The sequence below is a fragment of the Thalassophryne amazonica genome, chromosome 22 (genome assembly GCF_902500255.1).
Source record: "Thalassophryne amazonica chromosome 22, fThaAma1.1, whole genome shotgun sequence".
In the NCBI taxonomy this organism is placed as follows: Eukaryota; Metazoa; Chordata; class Actinopteri; order Batrachoidiformes; family Batrachoididae; genus Thalassophryne; species Thalassophryne amazonica.
This window is the reverse complement of record NC_047124.1, coordinates 22,459,119-22,479,927: the sequence shown is the minus strand read 5'-3', so window position 1 is coordinate 22,479,927 and position 20,809 is coordinate 22,459,119. Positions and strand designations below refer to the sequence as shown.

The 20,809-nt window shown below is 41.4% G+C and overlaps 1 protein-coding gene across 1 annotated transcript in view; it reads right to left on the bottom strand.

Moving 5' to 3' along the window:
* mdfic (MyoD family inhibitor domain containing) overlaps positions 1-20,503 on the bottom strand; it is a 39,955-nt gene extending 19,452 nt beyond the window's left edge. Inside the window, exons 1-3 of the mRNA XM_034163582.1 lie at positions 20,161-20,503; positions 19,815-20,007; positions 14,216-14,326 (exon numbers count right to left, since the gene is read on the bottom strand). Coding sequence (XP_034019473.1) covers positions 14,216-14,326; positions 19,815-19,908 — 205 coding nt within the window. The 5' untranslated portion in view covers positions 19,909-20,007; positions 20,161-20,503. The remainder of the gene's footprint in view (positions 1-14,215; positions 14,327-19,814; positions 20,008-20,160) is intronic.
* Positions 20,504-20,809: the final 306 nt, after the last annotated feature.

The following is a 20,809-nucleotide window of genomic DNA, read 5'->3' as shown; positions in this document are numbered from 1 at the left end:
CTGTTTGTGGTTTTCACAGTAAAAACAAAAACTTTTATTTCTTTTGATGTTGTGTTTATATATGAATTTAGATTCACTGTGTTAATGCAGTATGTCAGGATGAAAATTATGAAGCTAAAGCCAAAAGTTGTAAAAAATGGCCAATTATACCCTGGACTGCAAAGGGTTAAGAGAAGCTGTTTATATTGCAATGCTTTTTTAATCACATGTTGCATTGTATATCCTGGCTGTAAAAATGTCTATTTTGGGGAAAAGGGGTTTTAAAATACCATTTCAGAAGGACTTATACTGAAATTTTAAGAGAAAGAAATACACCATTATATGCAATGTTCCCATACTTGTTTCAAAATTTTGCTGCGAAATAAATTTTAGGCCATACGGCCCGGCCCTACTGCATGGGGATAAAATCCTCACGGAGTAAGAGAGATGTTATTCCTGCTATGCAGAAAACAGGGCCTGCATCAAAATTTGATATGAACAACTCCAAGTAGGTTTCAGAACATTATAAGTGAACAGTTGTGTGCTTGTTTCAAGCTTGAACTGCTGTGCAGGTGTCCTGAAATAACAATGCACATACAGGCTGACAGGTCGCATTAAAACACCATGTTTTTGAGGAAAGACTGGACACACATACACACACGTGCTTCAAATTGGACTTGTAACCACCCTATTTCTAGCACATCAACAACTGTTGAGAGTGTACATTTGTAACTGAATAAAACATGGTATTCCCCTACACACGCTGTCACACACATCACAGGGGAAACTAGGGGGTGAGTGGTTCTTGACTGTCTAAGCAGCATCCCAATTTGGTCCCAGCTACTAGTCGCTGACAGCCTTAAATATCTGGGGAGCATTTTTAAAAGGCCAGTCTTTGATGGATTCATGAAAAATACACAAATATAATTGCCATTTGTCACAGAGTCTTCAGTGGTTGAGCCACAAAGGGACCACGCACCGGAGTGCCTGGAGAGCGCCGGAGCTACGCGGAAGATCGCTCTGTATGTAAAACTGCGTGTATAAACACCGCCGTTTTTGTCAAAGAAAATAGCTCCTACAGGAGGGAACTGGAAATTGCACCCAGAAGACACCAGAGATGTGGATGAGTATATATGTCACAAGCCTACTGAAACACACACACACACACACACACATACTCGCAGAGTCAGACCTACCTGAAAGGAATATGCATGCACGTCAGCTGAAGCAGAGCTGTATAAACAAGAATTCTTAAATTGCCAAGAACATGAAAATATAACACCGAGGTCAAACAGGCCAGTATGGAGATTCTCATTTGCACACTGCGAACGCTGAGAGTCGCAAGATTGAACAACCATAAGCTCTGTGTTTCTAAAGCTCAGGCCTTTTTAATATTAATGCCCCTGAGACAGAGAGAAAGAGGGAGACGAAAGGTGTTTGCCGAGGCTTATTAGAATGCCCATCATAGGGAGCACATAGTTATTCAAATGTCACATCATGTCAGCCAAATAAACACCCCAATCCACATCTTGTACTCATCTCCTAATAGCCGTTATTACACAATGCTACCAGTTTGTGAGGCAACTATGAATGCAATATGAGTGTCTTTATTTTAAACCATGAATCCCAAACAGCAACAAGGAGAATAAAGTTAGCTCTGAAATGCTAATTCCACTAACAGGGCTGGTGTTTTGTTTATCTTTTTGTTCCTTGTCTAAGAAATGCTTGTACATTTTCTGCTCGGTTGGCCGTGTACCTGCATGATTGAAATGCTAATTTGCAAATGTGCAATGACCGAGCCACAATTCTCTCACCACAACCCCACCCCACCAAAAACAGCCCGAGGTATCATCTCTCCTCCTAACAAACAGCGCACGGAACAGCCCCTGCCTTTCAATCCAAAGGGATATATTTTCTCATTAGAAATTATACTTCTTCCCCGGCCATATTTATAGAAAGAAAACCAGGGGAATTATACTGCAGAGAGTCGGAGAGACCAAAAGTGGGGGGTAGAAAAATAGTACAATGAATGTTATTACAAAGGGTCCTGATTGAAATTTTCCTTAGGCATATCAGAGCCTCCTTTAACGTTTGACCTTCCCAACTCTAGAAGGACTTTATTTTCAAAAAAAAAAAAAAAAAAGGATGTGTGGAATGTACAACGAGCACCACTGAGGTCATCATTCAAGTGTCCCATCATAACAAAACATCCTCGCTCTGATTAGCGTCAATGTAAAGTGAAAGTTAACAGGTGACGTCAACTCACCCTAAAGATGGGGTGTTTCATTAAAAAACTACACTCTTAGAAAAGCCCGTGCTCTCGTCATGAGCGTTTACACAGGGTGGATGTCCAGCCGACGCTAGCTAACAAAAATGTCACTTGTTCCAACATTGAAGGAAAAAAGTGATTCTGGACTTTGCATTGTAATTGTGGCCCTGTCACATACACACACACACACGTGTGTAGGTTTCATATTTATTCAAGATAAATGACGATGGCGGCACAGATGATAATGAACTCTGAGGATAGCCAAATTACCTGCCGAGATATTTGATCCCCATCAGCAAAAATGACATGCCAGGTACGTAAATGTGTGCGTTTTGTCGTACGCTGTAACAGAACTCTATTAGCCGTCAGCTCCTGTCAAGGATGATCACATTTTTTGCATCTCATTTGAGAGGGAGTCATATTTTTGTCTGAAGTTCAATCTTGTCAACCTAAAATGGAATGTTATCATATTAAGTATTAAAGAACATACAACCAAATGTAATTTCTGAACTATTTAAAGCTAGTGGCATCTAGTGGTGGGGTTGCAGATTGCATTGTACCAGTCACGATTATGTTCCCATTCACATTTTTAATTATTTGGTAACGGGGATTCTGGCTCCCCTGCCTTCTTTTGTGATAACCAATATGTATGATGTTCTATTTCACAAAAATTAGGGATTTTTTTTTTAACTTGTTAGCCTATATTAGCAACCAGTGGGCACTGTCAGCCCAGTCTCACGTTTTTTGTTTTTTTTTTGCGTGACACTGCCATATAATGTGTCTTTTTTGTGACGTGGCCAAGTTTCAGTCACTATTTTCAACACTAACACTAACCATAAACCCAACAACATCACAAAATGATCAATAGATTAAATCACTTTTTGTGATGCCATCACAAACTTGGCGTGAGATCAGGTTGACACTGTACAGTAGAGCATTTCCTGACACCTCTTCTGTTTCTTCAGTCTACAAGCCAAGGTGCAAAATATGGAATAAGTATGTTCCCTTTGGGCTTCTGTATCAACACGATGCAATATGGCAGCCTCCATGAGGGGGGTCCAAATGGCTCGTTCTAAGATCATGAAAAACACACTGATTCACTGGTATTCATACCAGTAGCCCCACAGTCGTCACTCTAGCCACAGCTACGGTCAGATAAAGGTACAGTGGTCCCCTCACTATAACGCGGTTCATCTTTCATGGCCTCGCAGTTTCGCGGATTTTTTTAGTCCAATTTTGCTTCTTTTTTTTTTTTTTTTTTTACACGCGCATTGTGTTCTGTGTGTCTGTTTAAAAGAATCTTCTCGCCCAGAAGAAAAAAGAGCACCAACAACTACCCATAACTGTGTTCTTCACTTGGAAAAAGACACCTGCACCGAGGTGTCACTCAGTGGAAAAAAACGCTAGTGGAGCGGCGCCAGGACGAAGAGGCGCAATCAGAGGAACTGTGAAATACTGGTCAGTCACTATTAATAATTTCTTATGTGTCCAACCTCGTAGGTTGATCGTTAAAATTAAATTCGTTAGTTCCAAAAGCCATCATAATTATTTATAGGAAAACGTTCTATTTTTATTTCTCAAACAAATGTTTGGGCCTTTAAACAGGTTGGTCTTATTTTTCTACTAAGGTTTGAACTTTGAGAGTGTTTACACACGAGAGAAAAGTGAGAAAATGTTAATGCCAGTTTGAGAAAAGTGTATAAAGTGTGTAGTGAGGGGTTTTACAGCCTTAAAACGTCTATAATAATTGTAAAAAATAACGCTGACTACTTTGCGGATTTCGCCTATTGTGGGTTATTTTTAGAACGTAACTCCCGCGATAAATGAGGGACCACTGTACAGTTTTCAGGAAGCTTCACAGTGCTATTCACAACCAAGTGGTGTTACTGCTGACACCATGAGCAAGTTACCACATGCACAACTATAACACACATTTTCTGTTGAAGCATTTTTATCAATCACCAAATATCCCAGTGCCACACCACACATATGATCCACGATAGCCTGATCCAGGTGCAGGTTGTCATATGCAATAAATCCTTCCTGGACGTTCCACTCATGTGACATGCAGAAAAAAATTATATATATATAAATGGACTATGACAAAATATATTATTAACTTTTGCAAGAAACTTGCACCCACCCCAACCAACACCTCTTCCCATTTTATGATTTCCGCAGAAATCCTCAGAAACTTGTTCAGTCCTTCTAGTGTGGCTTCCAGACCTGCTGAAGAGGAAGTATGACTTCTTGACAATAATAATATTACTTCCAGCCACCCACCTCCTCCCTCACCCACGATCACCACCCGACAAGGAGAAAAGTCAGGCATCAGGGATTTACTCATTACAAATTGTGCTGCTTGATTGAGATGGGGGGTAACCCCCTCGGACCTTGTTCTGCTTAATTACATTTTACAGTAGCACCGGCAACTTGAAAGACAAGAGTGAGGTTTGACATGAACCTCACAGCATACTTGCTGGTTAAAGTTACAACATTTGGGACTTGGGGAGGGGAAGCCTCAGTTATGCTTCGATTTCAACAGAAATCTGGTTTCTAAATCACCAAAATACACAATCAAATGTTATTTTCTCCTGCAAGGATCACGCTCGGGGGAAAACAGTCACGCCTGTCCCACCTCCACTCTTCGGCCACGAAGCCTCTGCGCTCTGCTGGTGTCCACGCTGTTGTGTGGAATTTGGCGCGAGGCTAATTTGAGAACTGCTAATGGAGCCGAACGCGAGAAACCCAGAGTGTTCAAAGCCTTACAACCCGGCTGCTGCGAGAAACACTAAATGTCGCCTTATTCTCACTCACGTCATTTCTGAGATGAATTTGTACAAGCCTGTTTCTGCATTAAGCTTTGTCAAACACCTTTCATTGCCTCTCATCTGTTTCTTTCCATCCGAGGGGGGAGAAAGACGGCCAAATCTGTGACTGCAGCTGCACATCTTGCATGGATTTAGGCTTTACACAGCTAGCTACCACAATTTCTAGAAAGATCAATTATGACGTGACTCAGAGCAGGCCTGAGGGAGCTGCCAGGCTCCATACTCCAAAAACATGCTCCACCCTCTCTTCACTCACGACTCAAAAAAAAAAAAAAAAAAAAAAAAAAAAAAAAAAAAAAAAAAAAAAAGAGCAACAGTGCAGAAGTGAACGGGAGGGGAAGTTGGGGTATTTTCAGTTTCAGTTACATCGATGACTCAAATATTCCACCAGCATCAAAATCTCCCAGCTCAAGTCGAAGTTCCACAGGAAACTAACTTGTTTGAAATTCAGCGGCAGGCACGTAGGCACGCTTGTGGATGCAGACATATACACAAAGGGATACACATTAACATGCATAAAAAGGAAAAAAGAACAATGTACCAAAAACCGCGCACAGAAAATAAACACACTGTGCAGCTGCAGGAGATCCAGTTGTGTGTTACGCTAACACGGACACTGTTGGTGTCAGAGATGAACCTCTGGCAAGAGCACTAGAACTTCCCAAAAGCCAAAATGCAGCTGAAGGCTGTCCGCGGGTCAGAGAGGGGATAAGCAGTCTATCAAAATACCCCCACACCTAGTTCCTTTATTTGCTCAGTATCAATCTCAGCATTAACCCTCTGCTAATGGGACAGCTGTGGGTCAGCGCCTCACATCTTCGGGATGCCAATCAAGGCCTTAAGCTGAGAGATCAACCTTTGGGACAGAGGTGCTCGTCTGCCTCAAAGTGGCTTTTTAAACACAGAGGCGCCTCTATTGATTTTAGCTCTAGCATGAAAGAGAGAAGGGGAGGGCGCGGGGGGGGGGGGGGCACTGTGGCCGTCTGTGCATCTGGATGGGAGTCATCTCCAGGTCCTCAGTCACCCTCCAGTGATCGGGGGGGGGGGGGCTGACAGAATGACCTAGTAGAGAGGCAGCGAACCTGCAAACATGAAGGGGGCAAGGAGCGGGAAGCTCGAGGGGTTCAGGGCTGGTCGGGGCCAACGTCAGCAGAGATCTCAGTAATAGAAAAGGGTTTTAACCTTAATGTTGAAGCCAAAACCCTGTTAGAGGCCAAGTAATCCCCCTGCGCTGCACTCATTCAAACCGGCTGCCTGTTTCTTTCACTTGCTCCAGCCTGTGAAATGCACCAGCGCGGTCTTGTGAAGTACTGGTTCAAGAGGCAGTAAACAGCAGCCAGAACCACATCACACAGGATGACGTTTGCACTAAACTCAAAGACAAAATGTATATAAGCGGCTACAGTTTGAATTTTGCTCCAAAAGTATCCAGTAATCCAATAATACTGCAATCTTTACTCGTATAATCACCCAGTACATCAGTCTGGATCTGACCCTGAATACAGTTAAATGTTTCACACAAACACAACAGTTACAAAGAGTTTATGATGTTATTCAGCCAATTTCACAATAAGGACAGTGCCCAGTTTTACGCCATTACTTCCCACTGCTTAAATAGCTAAATGCACTCGGACATGCTCAAATGGACACATGCCCTCTGCACAACTCTTTTTTTTTTTAATTCTAGAAAACTAGGGCTCCCAAAAATTACTGCTTTTACTTCACAGTGCTTTTATTGTGAAGGATACTCAGGAAGATGTATTAATAGCATTCTTACACATTTAAAGTGCAGATCAAAAGCAGGAGTAGCATCCAGAATGTAATTAGCAACATTAGCTAATATCCATAGTTTCTCCAAAAATATTAGCCCTATCAACATTCAGTTTTCGCAGCGTTCATCCTTGAGCCAAAATACATAACCACACTACACAGTCTGTCCATGATCAAAGTTATACACACGCATGGAAAGCTTTTTATCTTTTATGCATTCTCCCGCAAGCAGGTGCTTCTATTTTTAGACAAGCACAGAGACAGGGGTGGAAGACATCTAAAGCACTACACTTTTCACTCATGGTATCGGCAACGTGACACTTAACTCACGGTAAAGGCAACATGACACTTAACTAAACTGACTAAACCAACTAAACTACAAAAACACAGTAAATCAATAACTAACAACACTGTTATATGAACATGAACAACAATAACAACATTTAAACCCCAAACTCACATGGTGCATTGCAGCAGAACATTATTTATTGGTTAACTAATATCCCTAATTTCTCAAAAAAATATTAGTCCTATCAAGTTTCCGTTTTCACAGCATTCATCCTTGATCCAATATACATAAGCATACCAAACGGCAAATGTCAGCTCTCCCTACGTTCTGCGTGATCAAAGACATACACACACATGCGCGCACACAGAGGCAACTTGGCTAATATAGATTATGAAAATATTGACGTATTGCGCTTTATTTTGGTTTCATATACCCTCAGAAACTGAGTTACAAACATGAGAAAATTAGCTTGATTTCATCTGCCTCTGCTAAAACGCTCAGAAATTGAAAAATGGCTGTTAATCTGTCATGGATTTTTCCAAATGCACTCTTGTCTTATTTTAATTTCATCAACTATATCAGTGCCCACTAGTTAAAGACTTTGAAGAAATGATTTACAATCAGGTATATAGTTTTTTTAAAAGACAGCAGTGACTGGAGTGAGATATGCACTTTAACTTTGCTACCTGCTCAACAAAGAGGATCACGCAGCGGCTCTCACTTGACTTTCATCATTTATAGTGTACCTTTTTCTGAATGTTGGGGAATCCATGCTCTGGACACTCCATTTTTCTCCAATAAAGAAATTCTAAGGATAATTATCCTCCATAATCAAAAGTTATTTTGAATAATATCTAACACAAGCAATTTGAGCACTTGTATTGATAAATTAAGCTACACAAAGTCCTGTGGCTCAAGCATTTGGAATATCTTGAAAAAACTTGAGGGGAAATGGGTATGAGTGATTTGCTAAATATGCTAATTAATGCACTCGAAATTTCACATATAAAGTCTCGCTGCACCAAGACAATGAGAAAATAATTACAAGAGGTAGCATTACAATGGCCAATTTTAATCAACCCCTACACTAGCATTTCACCCTATTTATACGATTTTTGATTCCGTGACCAACTGCAAAGTAATTACTTGAAAATTATGGCTTCGTTTATAATAGGTCTTTGCTGTGAACAAATTATGTCTGTAGAGAAGGCTCTAAAGATTAGGATACAGATATCAGTCATGCACAACAACAATCGGCAAGCAGATTTCATAGCTGGGGTAAAAACCTATTCAGGGGGTAATGGGTGTGTGTGTGGGGGGGGGGGGGGGTTTAGCCGCATCCATAAAAAGTCTTATAAAGTCTTAAACTATGAAGTTACTTTGGAATAAACATGCAGGAAAGTGTGGCAGGTGAAGAACGCATATTTAATACTTAGGCTGCAAAAATATTTCAGCACCGATAATCAAAATGATAATGAAGCTGCACTTGCCCTTTATTTTACCTCATTTTCACTCGAATAATCTGCCACTTGAATATAAACTGGACATTCTCATAACACTTTACAGTTTTGTATGTAAATCTTGATGGCTGCACACAAGCAAGGGATCTTTATGCAAGACGGTCTCGAATATGTGACATCCATTAAAGAAACGCCCCCCCCCCCCCTTTTTTTTTTTTTTTTTTTTTTTTTTTTTTTTTTTTTTTACAGTTTTTCTTAAGGGTCAAAAATTCATTCTGAAAGGTCGCGTCTACACACATGTAATATCACCTTGAAGTCTCCCCCACTAAAGAGCCCAATCAAGGATTCACACAAAGGTCAGACTAATGTCTTTCTTTTCCAAAAGAGAGCAGTGCGTTTTGACCTTCCTTCCTCACGACAGAATTTCCCCACGATAAAAGACACAAATAAAAAAAATAAAAGAAGAAGTATTTGACAATCCAATGAATAATGTGACTATTAAACCTCTAAAACTGGCACTGGGTGAGAGCAATTTATTTCGTGGTAAGGGCTGCAGAGCCTGGGCCCTGTTTGCATGCGATATCAGCTTCTTGAAAATGGTCTCTTGAGGAATGCCTGTCTCCCCGCAAGATTCTCGCTCCTCTTGCCAGGATGGTAGAACCACAACGGAACCGTTCACTGACTTACAGGACAAATATACTTTCCTATCTAACAAGCCGCAGCGGCTGGCAATCACTTTTTAAACCGACCGCATTGATTTCTCCAACTGTAGTCATTTCAGCTTTTTTTTTTCTTTTAACTTATCTGCTGATTAATTGCTGCACGTGTGTTGCAAGACGCATTTTATCTTGCAGAGTGTTTACAGCACTCTCAAACACTTACTGTACTCGTGAAGCACAGTTTCAGGTCATTTTGGAACCACGGCCATGTTTACTTTCCTGTTTTAAGTGGGCGTATTGATTCAAAGGACAACCTGTCAAAATAGTCTTATCAAAACTGAAATAGGATCTGTGGGTTATGTCAACATTACAACAGACTCCCTCTGTTTTGGAATCATCACCATATAAGAGCTTTAGATGGGACGATGGATGGATGCAAGTGTGTGTGTGTGTGTGTGTGTGTGTGTGTGTGTGTGTGTGTGTGTGTGTGTTTTGCAGGATGTAGCCAAGCAGATTATTTCTTATTGATTTCCTGCTTCTGCAGTGAAGAAGGCTCTCAATTACCCTGCCAGCGCACGATCTGATGGTCAAACAGTCAAGAAAATCCAGTCAGATTGCCACACAAATAGGCTAACAGGGGACTTTCTTTGAAGAAGAAAAAAAAAAAGCTCACAAAGCTCTTTATACCACAAATTTCAGGTTGCGACTTTATTTGAAGTGACAAATTTATGTTCTTCTAAGATCTGTGGCGCTCTAAAACTCCCCAACCAGACAGTCTGTGTTGTGTCTGTACATGCTGGAAAGGAGGGCTGACATCAGTTATCACACAAAACGGTTGTCACAGGGGCTTATCGGCAGGGAAGAAAGGAATGCATGTCTCTCACCAGAAGTGCAGTACTCCACACACCTGTCAGGCTACAAAGACCTTCCATCCATCCATTTTCCACCGGGCGCCATCGCAGGTTAAGAAAAAGCAACATAAACGTTCCTCACATTAGTTTCATGTATTCATTTTTTTAATACCTGCTTACTCCAATTAAGGGTTTCAGTGGGGGGAGGCTGGAGACTATCCCAGCAGTCATAGGGCGAGAGGTGGGGTGCACCCTGTACAGGACACCCGTCTATCACAGGGCCACATATAGATGGACAAACACACTCGCACGCCCACCTAGGGGCAATTTAGAGTCATCAATTCACAGGAGGAAGCCGGAGCACCTGGAGGGAACCAACGTGAACATGGGAAGAACATGAAAACTCCACACAGAAAGGACCACGTGGGAAGCGATCTCATGACCTTCTTGCTGTGAGGTAGTAGTGCTAACCACAAAGCCACTCTGTCACCCCAGCCCATAAAACTGGTTCAAGGTGGGAGCAAGTAATGAAGCGGACATGCATGGAACAGCACTACAGAGATGTGTCCAGGAGGTGTCCTACTCTAATGCCTGAACCACCTGAAGTGGTTCCTTTCCACCAGATCCGCTCCAAGAATAGTGGTTGGCACCACTGTTATCGAAGGAACAAGTGTATTGACAAACTGCTGCCAGGTGGATGACATGTCGAGTATGACTTCAAAATCACCGATCAATAAAAAAAAAAAAAAAACTACTTTAGCTAGCTCACCTACAATAAGGACACTGGTGCCCTTTCGTGGAGTCAGAACTGAGAATTAAGGGACTGTCTCTACACCTATAAAAGTAACACAAAGTAATATATAAAGGGTGCCCTAGAAGTTTAATGAAGTAAGTGTTGTGTCAAATGCAACATAATGCTGATTACAGCTTGACACTTACGCGACTGGAATGAGCAACAAGCTGCTATTAGCATTCGCCACCATTTATAGAAACAAGAAGACAAAAGGCTTCTAGAGGTTTCCTTTCCTGATCACCTCAGTCTTCATTCTCTGCACCTTTTCCCTATATTCATGTGGGGTCAATGCACTCAAGGCCAAAATGTGGGTACAGAATCCACCAAACCTTCCAACAGTGGACGACCTGCTGTACCATGTGAGCCTCAGCCAGCACCCATCAAGCACAACATCAGGAGTGAATCAAGATTTAATTAGCCCCGATGCTTTGTGAAACCCCTCTCAGTCATTAGATTTGAATAATGAGTTCTACGCAATGAGTCAGTATGAGATTTTGACTCTATGATAACCTTGGACAAAAATAACTCCATACTAATGGTACTGTACACCTGTGTGGGTGAATTATTTCAGTATTGCTGTGCAAATTCCTTCCCTCCGTGTCAGATTTCCGCGCGCACACACACACACACACACACACACACACACACACACACACACACACACACACACACACACAGGCACAGTTTATAAAATTGTCACAGTTTCACTACAAAATTGTTGGAAAAGCAAACTGGCAAAAGCAAAATTATAGGCCGATATCAAATCTATCATTTTTCTCTAAAATTCTGGAAAAAGTGGTTTCACAGCAGCTCGTGGACCACTGAGAATGATCTTTTTGAGCCATTGCATTCTGCTTTTAGAAAATATCACCCCACAGAGACAGCACTCACTAAAGTAGTGAATGACCTTTTGGTTACAATGGATTCGGACACCACCATGGTTCTGGTGCCGTTAGATGTTAGTGCTGCATCTGATATCGTGGATCATCATATTTTACTCAATAGGCTGGAGAATAACTTTGGGATTACTGGAAGCGCTCTTGCGACGTCATAGCTGTCCAGTCGTTCTCATTGTGTTTTGTACAATAACACTACCTCTAAACTTAGTAACTTAGTAACTTGAAATTTGGGGTTCCGCAGGGATCTGTCTTAGGTCCCCTGCTTTTCTCCCTTTATATAGCACCTCTTGGGCATATACTGCGGCATTTTGGGATTGCCTTTCATTGCTACGCTGATAATGCTCAAATGTACATGCCGATAACTGCTGGTAATCTCACCCACGTAAAGTCCTAAGAAGATTGCCTTGCATCAGTAAGAAGGTGGACGTCTAGTAACTTTCTACTATTAAATTCTGATAAGACTGAAATGATGGTTCTTGGTCCAGCGAGACATCGGCATCAATTTGACCAGCTAGCCTGGGTTCATGTGTCATACATCATATGGACAAGGTGAGGAACCTCAGGGTAGTTTTTGATCCTACGTTGTCTTTTGACTTCCACATTAGAAATATTATGAGTACTGCTTTCTTCCATCTGTGAAATATAATGACGATTCATCCCATCCTGTCTATGGCTGATGCTGAGACCCTGATTCATGCATTTGTCTCTTTTAGATTGGATTACTGCAAGGTTCTATTTTCTGGGTTGCCGCAGTCCAGAATCAGGGGGCTTCAATTGGTTCAAAATACTGCTACCAGAATTTTGAGACAAAGCAGAAAGTTTGACCACATCACTGGCTTCCTGTCCCTGTGAGATCAGATTTTAAGGTCCTGCTATTGGCCTATAAAATTGTTCATGGACTGGCACCGTCCTATTTGGCTGATCTACTTAAACCCAACGTACCGGCCCGGGTTTTGCGTTAACAGGACGCAAGCTTACTTTGTGTCCCTAGGGTGAATAAAACAGTCTGCGGGAAACAGTGTCCCGGTCATGTGGAATGCTCTCCCTGCGTTAGGTTGGGGTTGCTATCACTGCACATCAAACAGAATTCTTTTTATTTTTTGACCGGCAGACTACAGGAGTTTTTCATTTCACAAAAGCATAATTCATCTGGTCAAGCAGCTCGATGGTGAGGACTTTGCTTTTTAGTTTGAATTCTGACAAGTGAGTGACAAAGCCTCCCTGATGTCCACTTGCTATTTAGCCATGTTGTTTGCTGTGTAGTATTTATATGTTTAATTAATTGATTTAATTAATGTTAATTCCAGAATGACAGTTTGAATTCAGCATAGAAAATGCAATGATTTTTCTTGTTTTTCCAGATACTCTTCAAAAGCATGCTTTGCAAGTAAGGTGGCTTTCCTCCTCCTAGTTGCAGCTGTGGAATTTATGTATTTATTTGGGGGGGGGCTTTCTCAGCCACCTTCATCCATGCCACCAAGACTGTAGCTGTGCAAAACTCACTGACCAGTGGCCCAATAACAGCAGCTTTGCCCACAAAGCTCAGACCGTGGAACAAAAAAAAATCTTCATGGTTTCAATCTACATGATTTTCAAACCACAGCATACAGTGGAACTGGTACTCAGCTGAGAAATAAGTTTTTAAAGCAAAATTAATATTACAACATGCAGTAGGAAACAAAAACAAAATGTAAACTATGTGCGATAGGGATTTCAGATTGGTGACCTGTCCGGGGTGTTACTCAGCCTCTTGTCCATCATTTACTCATAGGTGCAAGATGAAACAAAAAAGAAGCAGAGGAAACTGGATGGATAGGTTATTGGGTACACCCCTGACACTGCTGGAAAAATGATTGCCAATGAAACGAAAAGCATAGCTGAATGACACACAGAAAATTGCTTTGAGCAGTTGGCTGCGTTGTTCTCCAATAGGTAAATGTTTGGTACGGGTTAAAAACATTGTGGCTAAGATGCAATCAGTGCGTTAAGACAGTCAATTCCAGAACCACTAACAGGATTTCCTCAGTTCCAAAACACAGACCTGAGGGTTGGAAGGAAAAGCTAAATGAAGGAACAAGCCAATTCCTGGTCATTAGGACAGAATGGGAGCGCACGCATGTTACCGCTCACTTGCCAAGACCATGCCAAAGGACCCATCGTGATATTACTGTAAACGAAGCTAATAGTTTAGTTGGTCAAATGACCCTACTTTGTGCATGTACATTTTGGTATCATAATATGACTTTAACAACAGAGTTTAAACATGTTCATAAGGATTACCACAGTTCAAATGTCGAATAAACACCTATTGTAGTTAAACTCAGCTGCAAAACATGCAAATTATTTTCCGCTCTATTCGATTTAACGGCTCATTGTTGTCATCATAAACAGCTTTCCCAGGTCATTAAAACTTACTTCTTACAGGCTCACAATACCCGGGCTTCTCCTCAGACACGTGACTTTGTCCTTCAGTGGACGGCCTCCTCCGAGCAGATGTTCTTCCTGATGATTCACTGACCAAAGCATCTAGGGTCATAAACATTTCACGTTAACACGAGCAAGCAAACAAAGCTGCTGTACACAAGCAGCAAAATGTTTTTGCTGTGATGAACAGAAAAAGCTTCGGCTGTTTGATTTAATGTTGTCCGATTATGAGCTCAACCCGTATTAGAGCTATTCCACGGAAACAGATGTAAACTTTTACTGCGGGGTCATCCGTGGTGGACAAAGTATAAGGTACAGGCTGCAGAGGTCCAGAGGCCGCACTGCTTATTTTTGCCAGAACTAACACGGGCATCTGACAAATGGTTGCACAACATGATGGGGCGGTTCAGGTAAAAGCCTTGCCAGAGTTCTGGATCTCATTTTCTCTCCTTCAGCTCAGGGCCGTGTTCTACCTGCCAAGCTTATTTTACTACCATAAAGGCTGCATTCATCTAAATTGGAAAAAAAAAAAAAAAGTATGTAGGCAAACACTCGAGGCTTGATAGCTGTGCAAAAACACGAGAGACAGTTTCACTCATCTCTCTCTAAGCCATGTCTTTTGGATTCTTGACTTGCTGACGTGTTGCTCATTGCACACTGTGGCTTTGTTCAGCAAATAAGCCTTCCACAATGACTTTATTCACTGGGTGGGTGCCAGATGCCTGCTCTGAGCTCGCAAGTTTTCCCCCCGTAGCCTGCGCGCTTTCGAAAATACTCCATGCTGACATGCGAAGAATGATTCAGCAAAACGTAACAATCACTCAGCGCTGATGTCGCTGTTCGGATGCCGCAATGCTATTTTGTAATCGGTGATAGATTGGGCAGTGGGGGGCATTCCACCAGCTCCAGATAGACACGATGCAGTCTGCGCTCGGAGCTGATATATGGTTGTGGCAGTTGCGTTAGCGGCACTTCTGTGTGATGCATCGCAGTATTTAGTGATCACACTCTGAAATGAATTGGGTCTGTTCACAGTACATCCGCATTCCCCCGAGAGCGAGAAATCCAGTCTTAACTGCAAGTGTCTTTGAAGGTCCGGTGAAAATCTATTCGCAGTCCACCAATGCCAGTGACTGCTTAGTTTGTCCTACTTTGCTTTTTTTTTTTTTTCTTCGTCTGACAGAGCCATAATGATGCCCGGTATAAATAGGATGCTTAACGGTTCATTGAGTATTTGACAAAAAATGAAAAGCGGGTGTGGGGGTAAGCTTATTTTACATGTGATAATCTTAGGGGCAACTAGAAAGTTAATTAAAAACTATAATTGGCTGTGGTTGCTGTTAATAGTCATCAGGGCGTTTCTTCAGATTTTGTTGAGGGGGAGAAAAAAGCCAAAACATTATCGAGGCTTAACACTAGCGCACAGACATTTATGTACACCAAAAAGTTGCGCGAATATAACTGAACAAGACAAGGCTGATATTGTGCCAAGCTGACTGATAAATGCTGATAATACATACGTAAGTAATCTGTGATGCATGAACTCACTCATTGCAGTTTTCTCCCATACTTGAACACACAAGTTGTTGATTAAATATGTGGTTAGTTTTACAGCTTGTGTTTTGGCAGCACTGTAGAAAAAAAATAATAAAACATACGCACACACACCACATACAATTTAAAACAACACAATCTCCAACAGTTGTGGAGTGTATTGTGATGGTAACACTTTAGTTCCCACAATGCAATTTCAGTTCCTGTTGTAACCTGTATTAAACTGGTTTACATTTTCAAACAAAATATCAACACAGACCTCACTTTTTTTTTCTTTTTTGCATGTTCATGAACAATATGTCATTTTCTTAAAAGGAAAAACCTCTCAGTTTTATAACTCAAAGGATGTTTTTATTCTCCTGCTGCAACATGCTTGTGTCACATCTGGTGGATGCAAAGAATAAGTAATTCAGTCACCCAAAGGCTTTTTGATGCACGGACACAGTCATGTCATTTCTTGTGCACAACGGTCTTGAACTGCGACAAAATGACGGAGACAATGAAGGATTAAGGAATTTAATGTCTATGCCAGACGTCTGATGTAACTTAGTCTACTTTGATGCTATGCTAGGCTAAGAGGCTGAAAACAACAGATGGCTTCTTCCTCGCCGCCTACTCCACCCCTCAAACTGTTTATTTACATCAGTAAAACCAGGCTTCTGAGGTTAATTATTAAAGCTGGCTTTCGTAAATAAGCTGAGGTGATAGGAAATCTGGCTGTGACTATTCTGTTTGGTATGTGTTAGTCGAGAACCACTAACCCCAACCTCAAATCAGGGCGTTCTGGTTGTGTCGTGGCGTTTTGGACAAGTGCAATAACCCAGTCATTGTTTTGCCTCTGCTCAGCTCACCTGAAATACAAGATCTCTGGGCACACATTCCTATGAAGTTACATTACTGTCACAAGGAACATCCTTTTCAAACTTGTCTATCACTTATTCATACTATGATATAGTCACAATGTCTACAAATTGATTTTAGACCCAATTTTTTTGTTTGTTTGTCATTGTCCTTGTAGTTCAATGCAAAGGTGAAAAGCAAAGCAAAGCAAACTGTGACCGCAACAGCATCTACTGCGGCAATTTCCATGTTCATGTTGTTTGCCGTTTGGCTACACTTTCAAAAACAGGATCATCAGCTTATATAAGTTGCATGTTATAGTGTCTACTGCACACACATGCAGAAAACCCTCTTGATGGTAAGACACATCCTTGTGATGACGCCCTGATGTGACATATCGCGTCATGCTGTTGAGTTATGGTACGTCATGTTAGCATAAACTGGAGAAACAGTAGGCCCAAAAATAATTCATTTTCTACCTCCTTCATAAAAGAACGGGAGCTGCTACTATTCCCAAGTTGCTCTCAAATGGCAACATTTGTCACAATCTTCCCTGGCAGACACACCACTTGGCAAAAGTCAGGAAAAAAAAAAAATAATTTTTTTTTTAAACCCAGAACTCAATGGATTCTCAGCCAACTAGGCCCTGCCCATGCCTCAGGATGACTGGGGACAAGCCCAACACAACTCAGAGTTACTCCAAGTCAACTTGGTGTACACTCTGTCCTCAATGCTTGGTATCTCAGTGTAAACATTTACATGCTCAGCACAAAAATTGGACACCAGGTAGGTTCAAGTCAGAACCAAACTGCCCTGATCCAAGCTCTAGTTGGCTGAAGAGGCCTGGATTCCATCCCAGCTCCAAAAAAATTTTCAACTTGTTCAAATACGGCACACGTTTTAGCAACTTTCCCAATATGTGCTGATCTATGCTGAGCTGCCTCCCCCAAAGAGACACGCGCATGATGCCAAAGTGCTGCATGGAAAAACTTGGCCAGGTGCAAAAGCTGCTTATGTGTCAAAAATGAGTACATCGGGCAAAGGCTTGATTGCTGACGATATTTTAACATGACAAACTCCACTTTGATATTTATATGGCACAGTCTGAAAGTTAATGGTGTGTTGTGGGCGTAACATGAATTCAACCAATCAGAATGCCATCTGTCATTCGCAATAAGAGCATTGTACATTGAAAGTTGCTAGTTAGGTCTATTCGTATTTGGGCAGTAACAATTTTTGGATTTTTGTTTCCCCTCTGTACACCATCACAATTGAGAAATAAACAATCAAGATGTGCTTGTAGTGGAGACTTTCAGCTTTTATTCAAAGGGTTTCACAAAAATACTGAATTAACCATTTACAAATTATGTGTTATTCAGTTACACAAAATGCACTATGTAGTTTCACCACTTATAGTTACAGAAGACGATAAGTTCTTCCGAGTGGCCTGAGTCGTTTCAATGGCCGGCACGGTGGATTAGTGGTTAGCACTGATGTCTCACAACAAGAAGGTCACAGGATCGCTTCCCGCCCTTTCTGTGTGGAGTTTGCATGTTCTCCCAGCGTCCGCATCAGTTTCCTCCGAGAACTCTGCATCGAGAAGCGCTACATCTTCATGGTTTCTTATAGAGAAAATAGCAGCGCTCTTTGTGAGATTTGTTTCTGTGACAGCAATAGACACCTAATAGTACTTCCAGCACCTACCTTTTCGCTTGGGGTCATCACAACATAATCCAATAAGAATTTGCATGTGCATCTGGCAAACGTTTAATGCCAGATTCCCTGCATGACACAACTGCACATTACATAGCGAGTGGGAGCTTTCAGCGTAAACACTAAGAACTCTCTGGCAGGGTGAAACCACTTTGCTGCTAGCAGATCTTTTCTAGTCTAGCTTCTACTACTCTTTCATACAACTTTTTGATGAGGCTGATCAATTTTGTGCCTCTGTAGTTGCTGTAGCTCTGCACATCACTCTCATTCTTAAAATCTGGAACCAATACACTACTTCTCCACTCCTCAGGGAGTGTGTGCGAATGAGACAGGGCTCTTAACCTGATGTCAACCTTGCAAATTAGTTTATAAATCATTTAGGGTTCAGCCTAGGAGTAGGATATGTTTCTGAAATACATAAAAATTATTGCTCAGATAAAAAGCTGAACAATACTTTCACCTATGAGTCGCAATTTTGCAAGTCTTGCACAATTACAGAATTCCAATATAGAATATTTCCAATTCAAATATTCTGTCTTTTGCCACTACTCATAATGCAATGTATCACTACACAACAGCTTTCAAAATGTGAATCCACATAGAGAGAAACACACCGGAACGCTTCCAGCAATTTTATGCATATGTAGCACTGCATAGTGACATGATGCCTTATGGGTAACGGCAAAACACTGAATCACAAAGAACATACGTACACTAATTCCTAAATGACTATGATATTTTTCATAAACCCCTCAATTTCAAGCTAAAACACTATAACACCTTGTGTCATTTAACCTCTACTATGGTGGTATACAGAGGCAAAATTACACACATTAAAAAAATATCACTTTACAAATATTTATAGGCCTAAATGTTCAGCCATATCACAACCAAAACTTACAGGGTTCTTCCTCTTGATGAAACTGTTAATTAGGGATGGAACATACATATCACGATACACCTATTACCATTCGATCCATAATTATATCGCTGTTCACAGATGATCTACACACTAATCTGCTCTTAATATTTAACACTTGATGAAGTTCCTCAACATCTATTCTGATATCCTATTAGTCTTGCACACCAGCCGTTAAACCATTATAATATACATTAAGTAATAAATACAATTATAAATATGTATTTGTATCGTTAGGGTTAGCGGAAAGCATTGCTTCTTTCTTTCAATGACTATCCAAATATTCTGATTTCACTACTTTCTTACATTTTACAAGACAAACAACTGATAGATTAATTGGACAGTTATTTTCTGAAACATTTGTTGCAGTGATGGACAACGTGTGTGTGTGTGTGTGTGGGGGGGGGGGGGGGGGGGGGGGGGGAGGACTTTGGAGTCCTTCTCGACCTCTCTATGGTGGATGTACTGACACTTTGGGGAAACCTTTCCTTCTCCTTAGGAGACCTAAAGCACTTTTTTTTGATGATTTATAAGCAGTGCGTGTGTGTTTGAAGGTGTCGTTACCGTGTGAGGCTGACAGCAGGGGACTTGTCTCCGGCTGAGGGCCCTCCTCCGGCCCCGCAGGACCATCCGCCGGCAGGACGGTCTCTCTGGACATCAGACACTCGTCTTTTAGGGGGTTCACACACGACAGAATTAAGTTCTTCTCTCCTTTCAACCTTCAGCGCTGTGAAAAATCAGCGTCTCGCCGCGAACACTGAAAACACAAGTGGACCAAAAGGAAGAAGAAGAAAAAAGTGTCCTCGCGACAACTTTAGCGGAAAACTTTCAGGAAGCACTTCAGCGACAAACTCCCTCTTTTTCTTTATCGACGCTTCATGAACTAAAACAAACATATTTTGTAACTTACCTTTCAAACATGACAACTCCTTCTCTTTAGAACGCATTTATTCCCATCTTTGCTTCCTTTTCCTCCGCTCCTTCCAGAAGTCTCTGCGGGAGGGGGAAAAAAAAAAACCACCGAAGAAGAACGATGAGCCAAAAAGTTTGTGCCGACTTCAGCTGCGTCACACCCCTGCGTTTGTGTCAAAAATGTTGCGTAAATAATTAATATTAGTCCTCAGTGTGCCTTCGACGCACACTGGCGGGATTTCTTTTTTCTTTCCCTTTCTCTTGGTTTTTTTTTACGTCTAATGTTTTCATCATATCCGGATTCCTCCAGTGAAGCCGCTCAATCGCACCTTTTTTCCACAAGTCAATCCTCCTCACACGTGTCCACAAAAACTATATAAAATAAAAATGGGATATAGTGGAGAGCACACACAGCGGTATTGGCAGAGTTGGGCAATTTTTGACATTTTCCAGATGTAAGGCTTGGGCAGCAAAAATGTAGATGTGTGGGTGAGCGAGTGAGTCCAACCCAGCCAGCTTTTGTAGCCAATAACTCAAAAACAACACATGCTGTCATCTTGTAATTCACCATATTAAAATACCATATAATGAGGGCAAACCCTGTTCCTTTTGGTGAACTTTGATGCACCAGATCGACTGAAAGAGTA